The sequence below is a fragment of the Cyrtonyx montezumae genome, unplaced genomic scaffold (genome assembly GCF_038088225.1).
Source record: "Cyrtonyx montezumae isolate F1298 unplaced genomic scaffold, pur_monq_1.0 scaffold_142, whole genome shotgun sequence".
NCBI lineage: Eukaryota > Metazoa > Chordata > Aves > Galliformes > Odontophoridae > Cyrtonyx > Cyrtonyx montezumae.
Window position 1 is genome coordinate 14262 of NW_027071873.1, and position 13239 is coordinate 27500.

At 52.7% G+C, this 13239-nt stretch overlaps 1 protein-coding gene across 1 annotated transcript; it reads right to left on the reverse strand.

The window, feature by feature from the left end:
* Nucleotides 1–3109: 3109 nt before the first annotated feature.
* Nucleotides 3110–6511, reverse strand: HOXC9 (homeobox C9). Its single transcript, XM_065731601.1, has 2 exons — nt 5437–6511; nt 3110–3379 (listed from the first exon to the last, which is right to left on the reverse strand). The coding sequence occupies exons 1-2, from the start codon at nt 5978–5980 to the stop codon at nt 3135–3137; spliced, it is 789 nt and encodes a 262-aa protein (XP_065587673.1). The 5' UTR covers nt 5981–6511; the 3' UTR covers nt 3110–3134.
* Between the last annotated feature and the right edge of the window lie 6728 nt (nt 6512–13239).

Below are 13239 nucleotides of genomic sequence, written 5' to 3' on the forward strand. Positions count from 1 at the left end.
ATTTCGAGCCGTACCGGGGACGGGGGGGTGTCGGGGTTGGGGGGGGGGGGTGGTTTACCTCGCTTGGAGGAGGCGAGGGCTGCGGTGGAGGAGAAATTCAATGGCTGCGCCAATTCCCAGCAGCGCCAAATGGCATTTTATAACTGGTGCAGCCCCGCACGGGGGTGAGGAGAGCGGGGGCCTTGCACATGAACTAAAACTGCGGCACGATTTTAACCCAACCCAACCCACCACCAACAAAAGAAAGCCCCGGTGCAGACAAAGGGGCATCTCCTGCGCTGCCCTAATGGGACCGGGGCTGCGGCGGAGGGAGGGGGGGGGGAGGGGGGGAAGGGAAAGGAGAAGAGGGGGGGGGGGCCTGCTGCAGGAGATGGGATCCGTTTGAATGAACCAAAATGAACTTCCATACATCACGGCTTTTCAACATCGCTAAACGCTCCTGACAAGCCCCTCCAGAGAGCCGGCTCCGAAAGTGCCTCCGAAGTCCCGTCCGAGCGATGATTGGGATTTTCTCTTTAATTAATAGCGATAAAGCCGGGCGATCTCCCCCTGCTCGCCAAGAGGAGATGGGCGAGCGGCTCAAACCTGCGGATCTCCTCCTTTATCCGAGCAGGGATGAAGGCAGGCAGAGACGCGGGGTGGGTAGAAATAACGACAATAATAATAATAATGATAACCGTAATAAAAAATGAATTGACACGAGGCCGAGAGATTCCCCCCCCCCCTCCCCCTTCCCCTCCACCTCCTCCTTCATGTTCTTTCTCTCTTTTTTTTTCCCTTTTGGTCCATAAATCTTCCCACCGCTAAAATGTTTTCCAACCTGACCACTTCACTGCGCTCCTTAAAGGGTTTCCGAGCGGACCCCGCACAAAACGGGGATTGTAAACGGGCTCCAAACGTCCCCCGCTCCGGGGATGTCCCCTCTCCGCACCGCGGTGCGCTGTCCCCGAACGGCGACAAAAATAAAAGGCGGTGGAGGGAGGGGGGGATGGGGGGGGGACCCGCTAAAACGCGCGGACACAAATCAGGGCCGGGAGAGGGACGCCAAAGGAAGAAATATGAAAGAGCTATATTTTATGAGATCGGCACAGAAGTAATCGCTTCCAGATTTTTTATTATTATTATTGTTATTATTATTAATTTCAGAGGAACCGGGACGAGGGCGACAAGCGTTTCTCGCTGCCCCGATCTGCTTCTGATTAGGAAGATTAAAACGCCGCTCCACTCATTTCATTAAAGAAAGGGACCTATAACAAGTCCTTATGATTAAACATCCCTCGCTGCTCGTTTTTTATCCAACCTCCCGACTCTCGTTCCTCGTTCAGCCGCCCGGAAAGCGACCACAGAGCTTCCCCCCCCCCCCGCACAAACCCCGCAGCTCCGCTTCCACTTTCCCGCACCCAACAGCCTTTGATTCCCCCCCCCAAATCTTCGCGTTTTTATTTTTAATTCTATTTTATTTCCATTGAATTTATTATTATTTTTTTTTTATTCTCCTTCCCGCCGAGGGCCGAGGGAGGGCTGGGGTGGGGACGGGGGGGGGGACACACACTCTGTCTTTTTTTTTTCGCCCGGAATTTCCACGCTGCCGCATCGCCACCATTCATTTCTTAATCCCTCTATTTCTTCACCCCCTTCTTTCTTCCCTTCCCCCCCCTCCTTCTTTATCCCACCATTAGTTTATCTCCCTCTGAATTTACCCCCTAACAGCGTACCCCTACGAACGTACCCCCTATTAATTCACCCCCTCTCAATATACCCCCCATCATCGCACCCCCCCCCCCCTTTACTGCGCCCTTCCTCGCTCTCCCCTCCCTCCTCAGCCGAACTCTTCCATTGAATTATTAGCATTATTAATTATTTTTTCGGACAGACGTCTGTTTCATTTCATCCCTTCTCATTTCCCCCCCCCCCTCCTCCTGGGCACCTTTCTCCCAGCACGCCTCTCTATGGCACATCTCCCCCCGAGCGGACGGCAGCTGCCACCTCCTCTCATCCCAGCACCCACATTCCCCCCCCAACCCCCCCCCCCGACACACACTCCCTTTTTTTTTTTTTTAACATATACTTCGATTGCCCCAGGGGCCATAAATTAGTACAATTCATTATCCCCATCTAAAAATGGATGGCACGGAGAACCCTTACCTCAGCGCCTTTTATTATGGGGCTGTGAAATAGGGCGGTGCGGGGGAAGGAGGCACCGAGCCCCACTCCCCTCCGCCCGTGGGATGCCCGTGTCCGCCCCACGGAAAGAAAAAGACACCTCCATACCGAGACCGATTTTTTTCCCCCCTTTTTTCTTTCATTTCCCCCACCCCCCGACCCCAATTATTTTTTTTCCACCCCTCCTCCCTTCTCCCGCCCCCCCGCCCCCCCCCAACCCCTCAACCCCGCGACGTTTGGTATATTTACAGAGCTGCTCTACAATAGCGAACATAACAATATTACAGAACGGTTCCGAGACGAGAATGAAATACACAAATGAGTACAGCAGAAACGTTCACCACCGTGACAGGACATCATGGAGCCGTATTCCCTCCGGTCTCTTTTCTTTCTCTGTTTCCTCTCTCTCTCTTTCTTTTTTTTTCTTTTTTCTTTTTTTTCCTTTTTTTCCTCTTTTTTTTCTTTTTTCTTTTCTATAAAATATTTCGCTCGCGGAATTACGAAATAAAAAAAAAAAAAAACAACACTGAAATCCGTTTAACTTAGGGAAATAAAATACTAAAAGAAATTATTATTAATAATAAATTCAAGTACTTCTCGTGGTCGTTTCGTGAGGAGGACAAAAAACTAAAAAATAAAAGAGGAGGGGGGCGGGGGGGGGGAGGAAGAAAGGAAGAGAAAACAACCCCCCCCCACCCCCAGCGCATCTTTCTCTTTTATTCAGTCGCGTTTTAGAAAAGAGTCGAGTCCCAAAACTGCTGCTCTACCTCTTAAACATCCATCCGCACATTCAACGTCAGAAACATTTCAGCCCCCCCAGAAAACAGACTTTTTTTTTTTTCCTCTTTGCCTTTTTTTTCCTTCTTTTCTTTTATTTTTCTTTTCCTTTTTTTTCTTTTTTTTTTTCCTCCTTTTTTTTTTCTCCTTTTTTTTTTTTTTCTCCATCCGCCCTCGTTTCTCCTCGCCAACTTTTATTGCTGTTCTTTATCGGTTTTCTCTTTATTCATTTTCTTCATTTTCATTCGCCTGTTCTGAAACCAGATTTTGACTTGGCGTTCCGTGAGGTTAAGGACTCGGGCTACTTCGTACCTCCGGTCCCGTGTGAGGTACATATTGAATAAAAACTCTTTTTCCAGTTCCAGGGTCTGATACTTTGTGTACGGACATCTTTTCTTCCTCGTTGAACGCGCGTGAATCCAATTTGCGACGGGGTTGTCTGAGAAAGAAGATATTTTTTTCGGTGTGCGTTGTGTGTTTTCGGGTTGGGGGGGAGAGGGGGGGGGATAAAAAGCAATGCATACCGCTGCCTCTCTGCCCCCACCCCCCCCTACCCCCAGGCCCCCACTCCACGCTATGCTGCGTCCGCAGAAAGAGACCTGTTTAATTAGCAGACCTTACCTAAATATTTCAAGTGACCTTCAGAAGAGTTTAATCTGTTTATTTTGGAGGGGCCATTTCCTTTCCTTTTGCCGCCGTTCTCACGTAAGAAAAAAAAAGAAGTTTCGCTGGATAAAAACCGCGGCGATGGGGCTTAAAATAATAATCACCCACCCGACTGCTGCTCGCGGTGATCTAAGGACGTAGTCATAAAAACTCAAAATTCCCACCATTTCATAGGCCCATAAACTCTTTTTACAGCCTCAGCTCTGCGCTGCTTTCCCTGGAAGCTCCGGAGGACCTGGAAAGTCCGGTTTATTCCTGCAATATCTCGGAGGTGACACGCGAGACGTCCCAGCTCCTCTTTTCTCGCCCCCCAGGACCCCGCACGTTGCGGGGAGGAGAAGGGTTTTCTCTCTTTCTGCACCGCTTTCCCTTCTCACTCAGCCTGCCAGCGAAAATCCGAGTTTCCCCCACCCCGATTCCTGCTTTTTATTCCTCCCCCCTCCTCTGCTTCTGTTTTATTTTATCCCTTTTTTTTTTCTTGATCCACCGTGTGTACGCGCGAGGGGGGTCATCAGCAGAGGTGCATTTCCACCTTCACTCCGAGCTCCGCAGGCGCAGCGGTGCTGCCACGGGCTGACACCCGGCTCAGCTCTCGGAAATCGCCTTTTTCAGCCCAAAGTTAGGCCGGGAGGTGCAGTCACACACGGAGCATCCTCGTGTCTTTCCTCTCCACCCCCCCCAGCCTCCCCCCCCCCCCCACCACGGACACACACAACACACCACCACCACCTCCAGCCCCACAACCCGGGTCCTCCACGGTTTGGGGCAGCGCCGGGTCCCCGCTGTTGGGCTGGAGGTGCCGGGGTTTACCTAACCCTAACGCTGTCCTCCCCCCCCCCTTCCTCTTTCCTCCCCCCCAAGCCGTGTTCAAGGTTTCGTGGGGGATGTTTTTTTTTCCCTCCCTCTCTCTCTGGGGCTACAGAAGGTTCTTCAAGTGTATGGTCCAATGTCCTGATGTCCTGCGCCCGCTGCCCCGTGCCCCCCACCGCCCGCCCCGCTCACTCAGTGCCATCGCTCCGCCAATTTTCCTCTTCACTCCTTCCCTCCTCATCTCCCCCCCGCCCCCCGCTCCCCCCCCTCGGGGGCACCCACCTTTTCCTTTATTCCCACGTGCTAAGGGTATTTTAGGAACAATTGCACGGGTGCAGCAGCTCCTCTTGATTTTTCAGACAGATAAAAGAGCTTCCTCTTTTTTATTGTTCCCCCCCCCCTTTTTTTCCCCCTCCTTTCATCTAAAAGGCACCTCAGCATTTCTTCCATCCCCTCCCAACCCCCTAAACCCCCCCCCCCCAGCAACACGTTCCCCTCTTCCCCTCCAGCCTGAGGGGAGACAACTACAGCCCCGTCCTCCCGCGTTGGGAGTGGAAATCCGTGCAAAGAGAGGATCCTTCCCCCTGCCCCAGCACACGCACTCCCTCTGCCTTTTATTTTTTAATTCCCCACCTCATCCACCCCCCTCCCTCCAACTCCTACCCCCATCCCCGGCGGAAGGTGATGAGTCCAAGCACCCCTTCGCAAATAAATAAATAAATAGAAATAAATAATAATAACAATAATAATAATTGGGGGGTGGGGGTGGGAAATGATAACGCCGATGATAAAATAAGCCGAAATGCCCCCGGACAAAGTGCAGCTCTCCGCTGCGGGGCTGTGCGAGGCGGACTCTCAAACCCCCAGATCTTCCCGCATATCTGGAGTTTTAGGGTCGGGCTGTCTCTCCCTCTCTCCCTCTCTCTCTCTCTCTCTCTCTAAGGTAATTTCATTTTATTGAGTACGGTCCTGGAAGCTGTAATGCCTCCCCGGTTGTAAACAAGAATGACTTCGACTTACTAGGGTCTAATTCGTGCTTTTCTTCTTTGTGTTTGCTGGAAGCGATGGCTTCGGACTCCGGGGAAGGAATTGTCTGCGCTGCTCTGTCTCTCAGCTCCCCGGGAGCCGCGTACATGTAGTCCGCGAAGCCGCGCCCGTCCGCGGGGCCGCACTCCGCGCGTCTCCCGGGAAAGGCGTCGGGTTTGAGGCCGTAGGGGCGGGCGGCACCGGGAGCGAAGGCCGGGAACGAGACGGCCCCGGCGAGGGGCTCGAGCCAAGTCCGCATGTACCTGGGCTCGGCCCCCACGGGAGCCTGGGGGCCGTACGGGTGGTGGTAGCCCACGGACGACTGGGAATGGACGGGAGCCCAGGAGGTCGTAAAAACGGCCGGCTTGGGGGCGAAACTGCACGAAGGAAAGTCGGCACAGTCCGGGACTAATCCTGAAGGTCTGGCAGCAGCCGGGTGGGAGGCAGTGGTGGGGAACCTGGAGGCCAAGAGCTCTTCGTTTTCGTGGCTTATCAAGGAGTCTACATAGTAGTTGCTTATGGGGCCAGAAGCCGACATGGTTCCCCCTCTTTTACATTCATAAGATTATTGTATGAACTGTATGTGTACTTTTTATCTTCTCATAGAACAATCAGGGCAGGTAATTATTTTTTCAGCCTTTCCCAGTTTGCCATTGGCTGCCCGCCCTCACGTGATTGTATTTACCCAAAAATATAGCGTGGATCAATCCGCAGGTCTTTTTTTAATAGCGCCCGGGCGAACCGCTGCCCTTCGCTCAAAGCTCCGGAGCCGTCGGAGCGGGGGAGGCGGGGGCTGAGCCGCCCCGGGCCGGGCACGGCGGGGCCGGGGCCGGGGAGCTGGAAGGCAGCGGGGGAAGGGAGAGCAGGAACTATTTCCTGACGTAATTTGTCTCTGTCCTCCGATCCTGCGGCTTCTGGGGCTGCGAGAGACGGGAGGGAGGTGGGAGATGGGGAGGAAAAGAGAGAGGGGGAGAAGTGTCCCGGAGTTGGGGGGTCCCGCAGCCCCTCGCTGGGGTGGGATTCCTCATCCCGAGCGCATGTGGACCTTTTCTCGCCGTGGTTTTATTGATTTCTCTCTCTTTTTTTTTTTTTAATGTATTTTTCTTATTTTTTTTTCTTTTTGTTTTTTTTTTTTTCTTTTTTTTTAAAGCAGCGGTGTCTGAGAAATCTCGGGGGAGTGTGTGTGTGTGCGCGTGGGGGATGGGGGGGTTCACGGGCGCATCTATTCCTGCTCTCACTAGTAATAATAATAATAACAATAATAATAAAAATAAAAAGGTTTTCCGGAGGGAAAAAAAAGAAAAAGAAAAAGACCACTTACAGGGATATGAGGAGCACCTCCGAAAAGAGAGGAAGGGGAAATCATAACAGCAGCACTACCAAAAAATAATAAAAGGGGAGGAAGGGGGGGGGCCGGGGGGTGGGGGGGTAGACAGACAGACAGAGCGGCAGCAGCTCTGGCGCTGAGAGAGCCGCGTTATCCGGCGACAGAGCGGACGGCCGGGGATGTTTTTATGTCCTTCAATAAAATTTTTACGAGGATCGTTTGATTGTTCATAAACGTGTCGTTCGTTAAATAAAAACTGCGGCGCTGAGTTTGTGCCGCGCGGACGGGGGAGAAGCGTTGGGGGAGAGAGAGCAGCGCGGGGTGCTTGGCACACGGCTGCGCTCCTCTTCTTCCTCCCCGGGTTTTATTTTTGTGCTGTGGTGGTGGTGTGGGTTTTTTTTTTCTTTTTTCTTTTTTTTTCCTTTCTTTTTTTTTTTTTTTCAAGCGCAACTTTTCTTTCCTTTTTTTCTCCTTTCGCGCTAAATCGATGGGAGAGAGTTGGGAGCGCTTAAAAAAGCAAGCAACCAAACAAACAAACGAACCTCGGGGATGCCCTGGCTGCGTGTGGGGAGGATAAGCTTTCCTTTGTAAGGAAAGACAGGTAGGTACGTGGCTCACGCCCATTGGGGGCTGAAAGAATGGAGTTGGGCGATTTCTCTGCGAAGAAAGAGAGAAAAAGAAAAGATATCCCCCCAAAAAGGACCTCTCTCTCTCTCTCTCTCTCTCTCTTTCTTTCTTTCTTTCCTCCTTTCTTTTTTTGAGAACCCAAACAACACACACACACACACACAAAATCATAAGCCTGATTGTCTGGGCTCCCCAGGGCTATTCATCACCTCGGGTTTTATAGGGCTGGGGTGACGCGGTGGGGGAGAGAGAGAAACGGGCAACGTTTGCAAGAGGAAGAAAACGTGGGGGCTCAGAAAGCGGTGGCGATGCCCCTCTCCTTCCCCCCCCGCGTTCCCCCCAGGGACAGAGGGGCACCGCGTGGGCAGAGCGTCCCCGGTGAGCGGCGTTCCCCACCTCGGGACCCACGCACCCCCGGGACAGAAACGCGTTTCATTATTCACTCTTTCCTTTTTCTCAGCAAGTTGCAGGGGAAATTCGAGCGTGAGCGAACCCAGCAGACCCGGAGACGGACAGGCGGGGAGTGGGGCTGCCAGGAGAGCCCCCTCCCCTTCCCCGGTCCCCCCCCCCCCCCCAAAGTCACGAACCTCAGCTGAGCCAACCCCATAACGCTGCCCTTCACTGCACCGCGCTGCCCCTGGAAGTGGGGTCCCCCCCCACCTCGGAGGACGTGGGGAAGGTTTGCAAACAAAACCCCGACGGGAGGGATGTTTGGGGTGGGATTCGTGGTGTGCCAAATTCGAGAAGGGTCACCCACTCTCTCAGCCGCAGAATTTCCCCCTCGCTCCTTTCTAAGCCCCCTGCTTTATGGGAGCCCTTAAAGGGGAATATTCCTGCAGGAGCAGGCTGTCTTCTTCGGCCTTTATCGAGACCCATTTATCTGTCAATCACAACTCTCCAGCGACGGTTACTTTTATGTTCGCGAGAAAAAAAAAATAAAAGAAAAGAAAATAAAGCATATGTACGTACACACGTACACGCATATCTGTGTGCTCGTCGCTCTTTGATCTATTCCCGTATTAAAATATAGTTACGGTGCGAAGGTGGTGAGGTGCAGGGAGTGACGTGGGCAGAAAGCAGCCCGGCTCTCCCACTTTGGTGGAATATCTGGGAGTAATCCTTACAAAGAAGGGTTGTGTGTATGTGCAGAAGGGGAAGAGAAAGGGGCAGAGGGAGAAGGAGGGAGAAAGGGCTGAGCGTGGGGGGAGCACTGGGAGTCAGTGGGGACGTTTTCCGGGGGAGAAATATGTCAGAGGATACCACAGGCGAACCGCAAAACGAGCAGAAATTACCCGAGCAGCACAGCCCTAATGAGGAGCAGCAGTTTTTGGAGGCTTCGTGCGAGCAGGCAAGGTCACGGAATGAGCCGTGGATGGGGCGTTTTGGTGGTGGCACACAAAGGCGAACATATCTGGGGAAGATCTCTTTTATTTACACGGAAACCTCCAGCGCACGGAGAGCTCCGCTCCCCGCATCGTCGCGGGCTCTGCACACACGCACACACGCACACACACGCGAGAAACGGTCGCGATTGCCGTACAAACCCCTTCCATTCGGGGAGTGCATGGAGCAGGACGAGGCGGAGATGGAGACGCTTCACCTTACAGCAAACTACGGGTTCACACTGCGTCCTCTCCCCTCTCCGCTGCGGAATCCCAAACCACGACGCGAACCCCCACGCGAAACGCTCTCCTTCCGCGCTCGTCTCGACACGAAGCCATCCCTCGTGGCTGCGCGCAAAGTTACGCGAATCAAAGTAGATCGGGCAGAGGCTGCGCGATCCCGAGCATTCCTCCTGGCAGAAGCACGAGCAAAGATCCGCACCGCAATTACAGCACGCCTTGCCATCGCGTTCAGCTCCTGCAAGGTTATCTCGCAGCGTTTGTGCTCCGCAAAAGCTCCGGTTACTCTCAGGAGGGGGGAGATGATCTCTTCTCGAAATGATGGTGAACCCCCGGGTCCCTTCCCAGGCACAATCACAGCTTTGCCTCTCACCTCCTCTTTTCAATCTGCAGGGGGAAGGAACTTGGTGGCACGGAGCAAAACTAACGCTGGCAGCCCACGCGCCGTAGGAATCTTATCTTTTATTTCATTTTATTTTTTATTTCCCGGTGGAGGAAAAAAAAAATAAGGAAAAAAAAAAAAAGAAGGAGATTAAGAATTAATCTCTCCTGGCAAATGAGGAAGTTACGGAAGACGGAGCCTTTGTCTGAGCCATTGACTTCTGACACCTTTTCGGGGCTGAATGCTCCTTCCCATGTCCGCCCGCTCCCGGACAGTGCTGTGTGCTCAGCGCGGTGCATCCCTCTCCTCTCCCTCTCCTCTCCCTCTCCTCTCCCTCTCCTCTTCTCCTCCTCTCCCTCTCCTCTCCCATCCAAACCTTTTGCTTTTGCTTTCACTTTGAGCGATTCTCCCCTGATTGGAAGGAGCGGAGACAAAAAAATAATCCTAATAAATAAAAGCCAGAAGAGGGGAGGGAGAATAAAACCCTATTGGAGAGCTTACTGCGATGAGGTGACACTGATTTCTTGGATTTTCTTGCTTTTAAATTATCTTTTTTTTTTTTAGGGGGTGGGGGGAGTGAGGGTGGATGGTGGAAAATTGGGGGTAGGGAAAAGACAGCCCGCAGCCCCCAGCAACCAGGGGTCGGTGGGGGAGTGCTGGAGCTGCAGGCCGGCTCTCCCACGGCTGCATCCCGCCCAGGGCACCGCGGAGCCGGGGGCCGAGCAGACACCGACGGGCGGACGGACACACGGGAGGACGGACGGACAGACAGACGGACCTCCGAGCAGGCACACACACACACACACACACACACACACACACACAGGCGTACAGACACGGGGGAGGTGTGTGGGGTTGGGGGAGGGTGGGGGGGAGGGAGAGAAGGAAGAAAAAAAGAGCACAACCTCATCCCCCGTGTTCAATTAACACTGTCAAGGTCGGAATAAAGAAAAAAATCGCTGTTTTCTCGCCGCTCCGTCGTCCTCCCCCCCCCACCCCCCCCCCCCCCACCCCAGAACACCTCCGGCCGTGCGGAGCGGGAAGGGCGGTGCTGAGCTCCGATCTCTCCCCACGAGAAAGCGAAGTCAGCTGCAGCCAACTTCCAGCTCCCGCTGCATCTCAGCCCTCAGCAGCGCCGGAGCTCCCTTCTTCCCCCCGCTTTGTCCTTTTCCCACTCCCTTCCTCTCCTCTTCTGCCTGCCCAAGTTCTTTCTCTCTTTCTTTTGTTCCTTTTCTGCTATTAAAAAAAAAAAATAAAGGGGAAGAGGGGGGGTGGGGGTGGAATTGCACACAATAGACAGAGTGAATCCAAAGCAGACTCTCTGAAGAGGCAGCAAAAATATTTCTTGGTCCTCCAGATGCCTCTATTTATTCCAGGATTGTCTCTTAAAGTAAATAAATATGGGGAAAGATTAATTTCAGGCCAGATACTACCCGTTCTCCCTGCAGCAGCGCAACTGCAGGCTCCGGGCTCTGCCTTTCCCACTCTTCCACCCACCCCCTCCCTCCTAAATTCTTCGGCTATTTGAAAATCATATTTATTCAGCGCTCCTTACGAGATCTCACAGAGGAAAAGCTCTTCGGGACAACAACAGAGAGGAGGAACTCGCGCTCCCATCGACGCGAAAACCTCAATCCGACCCAAAGTGGGAGACGGAGGCATTCAGCTCTCGGCTAAAACCCCACTGCAGGAGTTTTTTACCTGCTTAAGTGCTTCCCCCGCCACCCCCCCCCCCCCCCACACACACTCCCCCCTCACCCCCTCTGTCTGTTGCTAAGAATTCCTGTCTCTCCAGTGTTGGAGGTACGGGTAATAGACAATAAATTCCGAGGTGCAATTAAAGCTCTGAACAATTTCTTTAAGTGTGTCATGGTGCCCTTTTCCTTTCCCCCCCAAATTTCAGGTCTCCCCCAGACGAAGTCCGCTGCAGATGTTCCCGAGCAGCAGCGAAGCCTCACGCTGAGGCATTCCAGGTTAGCTCGGTTTTGGGTGTGATATTCAATGCGGGTCAAGGGAAGGGTAAAAAAAATTCCCAGCGAAGAAAATGAAAAGAAGAGCGAGAAAACAAGCCTGAACCCAGAGAGGCGAACTGTATACCGCCTGGAGAAACATATTTCTATACTTCTCCCTTTACATTTATTATGTTTCTGTCAGACACCCTGTAATTAGCATAGATAACTACAGTTGCAAGCTCCAAGTTGTGTCTGCAAATCCTATTGTCTGGCTGCTCCAGTTGCACACCAGCGAGCTTGGAAGCGAGCACAAGGTGTTAGGAAGAGCTTGGTGCCCTCAAATAAGACAATAACCCCACGAAATGCGTGGGGGGTGAGGGGGGGGGAGGCGGATGGGGGTGAACGGTGCCGCTTTAGGCGATGGATTCCAGCCCGGGCTGCACCGCGATCTCTCTGGCCTGGTGCGAGCATCTCCAGCTCAGCCCAGTCCCAAACCTGCCCGGAGCGAATCGGGCTTAAAATAAAGGAGCTGGGGGCAATGTCCCGTGTGCTGCCGGCCCCCACCCCTCCCTCCGAGCTGCTGTGTGCGCGGCCCCTCTGCACAGCCCGTACCTATGCAAATCCCGAGCCAGACGGCCAGACACCTTCCGACAACAACCTTGAGCGGGGACATTTGCTGCCGGGGACGCCTCTCCCCCCCACCCCCCCATCATCTCACGTTATTTTGCAGCGGGCGCATCTCTCAGGAAAGCGCTGAGCCTTCAGGACACGTCGTCTCCCCACTACGACCACCCCCACCCCCCCAAAAAAAAAGGTCCAGCAGAGCAAATACCGACCTGAAGCGGGAGAGAGGACGCATTCCTCCCCCCCCTTCTCCCCCCTTTATTTATCATTATTTTTTTATTCGTATTGGAAGGGGAGGAAAGCAAAGCAGAACACAACCCAACCCCTTCCCCTGTTTCTAAAAGGGATCAACGCAGCCCCATCTCCCCGCATCCCCCCTCCTCACCCCCCACCCCGAACCCATCGCTTTGCAAAACCACCCCAAAGTCATTCCCAGCAGCAAGGGATAAAGTTCATCCGCAGGCGCTGCTCTCTCTCTCTCTCACACACACACACACGAGCAAAAAGCCTCCGGGTTTTAAAATTCCACCTGCTGGGAGAGGAGCATTATACAAAGAGACGCGCGGGGGAAAAAAAATTACGCAACGCAGCCTATCGTAATATCTCAGATATTTCACTCTGATAACGGCGTCAGAGATCGCACGAGCATTAGCAGCAAAGCCAGCGGTATTTCGCGGGGAGAGATGAAGGCGAACAGCATGGAGCCTTTTTGACTACCCATGTTTTTACATAAAAACAACCAACCCGGGCAGATCCGCACCGAACAGTCGGAGCGATAAATCCCCACCATCCTTCTTCCTGATCTAATATCATAATTAAAAAACCGTAGGGGAGATTTTAACTTTTATTGCGTTTCTGGAGTTGGGTTGCTCAACATATATTAAGTTTACGCTCTTCTCTTTCTCGCCATGGGGGTGGTCGCTCCGAAATAAAATCAATCTTAATATACAGAGAATAGATATTGTTTAGTCTCGCACACGCTGTTAGAAGAAAGGGAAAGAAATCTGCAGACAGTTAACGCGGGGAAGGCAAACTCATCATACGTGTAATGAATCCTTTAAATAATTCAATTATCACAGCACTAATATCAAATAATTACGGCTACAAGTACCAGTAATCAACATCGTCCCTGTTGAAAAATTAATTTGCAGTATTGTATATGAGTTTCTTCCGCTTTTCCCCCTTCCCTTACCCTTTTTTTTTCCGACTCTCTCATTACGTTTTGCGGCTCTGGTGTACTCGACCTGCAAGGAAAACAGCCGT

Coding starts and splice junctions, on each gene's coding strand:
- HOXC9 (XM_065731601.1), bottom strand. CDS start 5,980: ATGTCGGCTTCTGGCCCCATAAGCAACTACTATGTAGACTCCTTGATA. Junction 3,380..5,436: donor AAAGCACGAATTAGACCCTA/GTAAGTCGAAGT, acceptor CTTCTTTCTCAG/ACAACCCCGTCGCAAATTGG.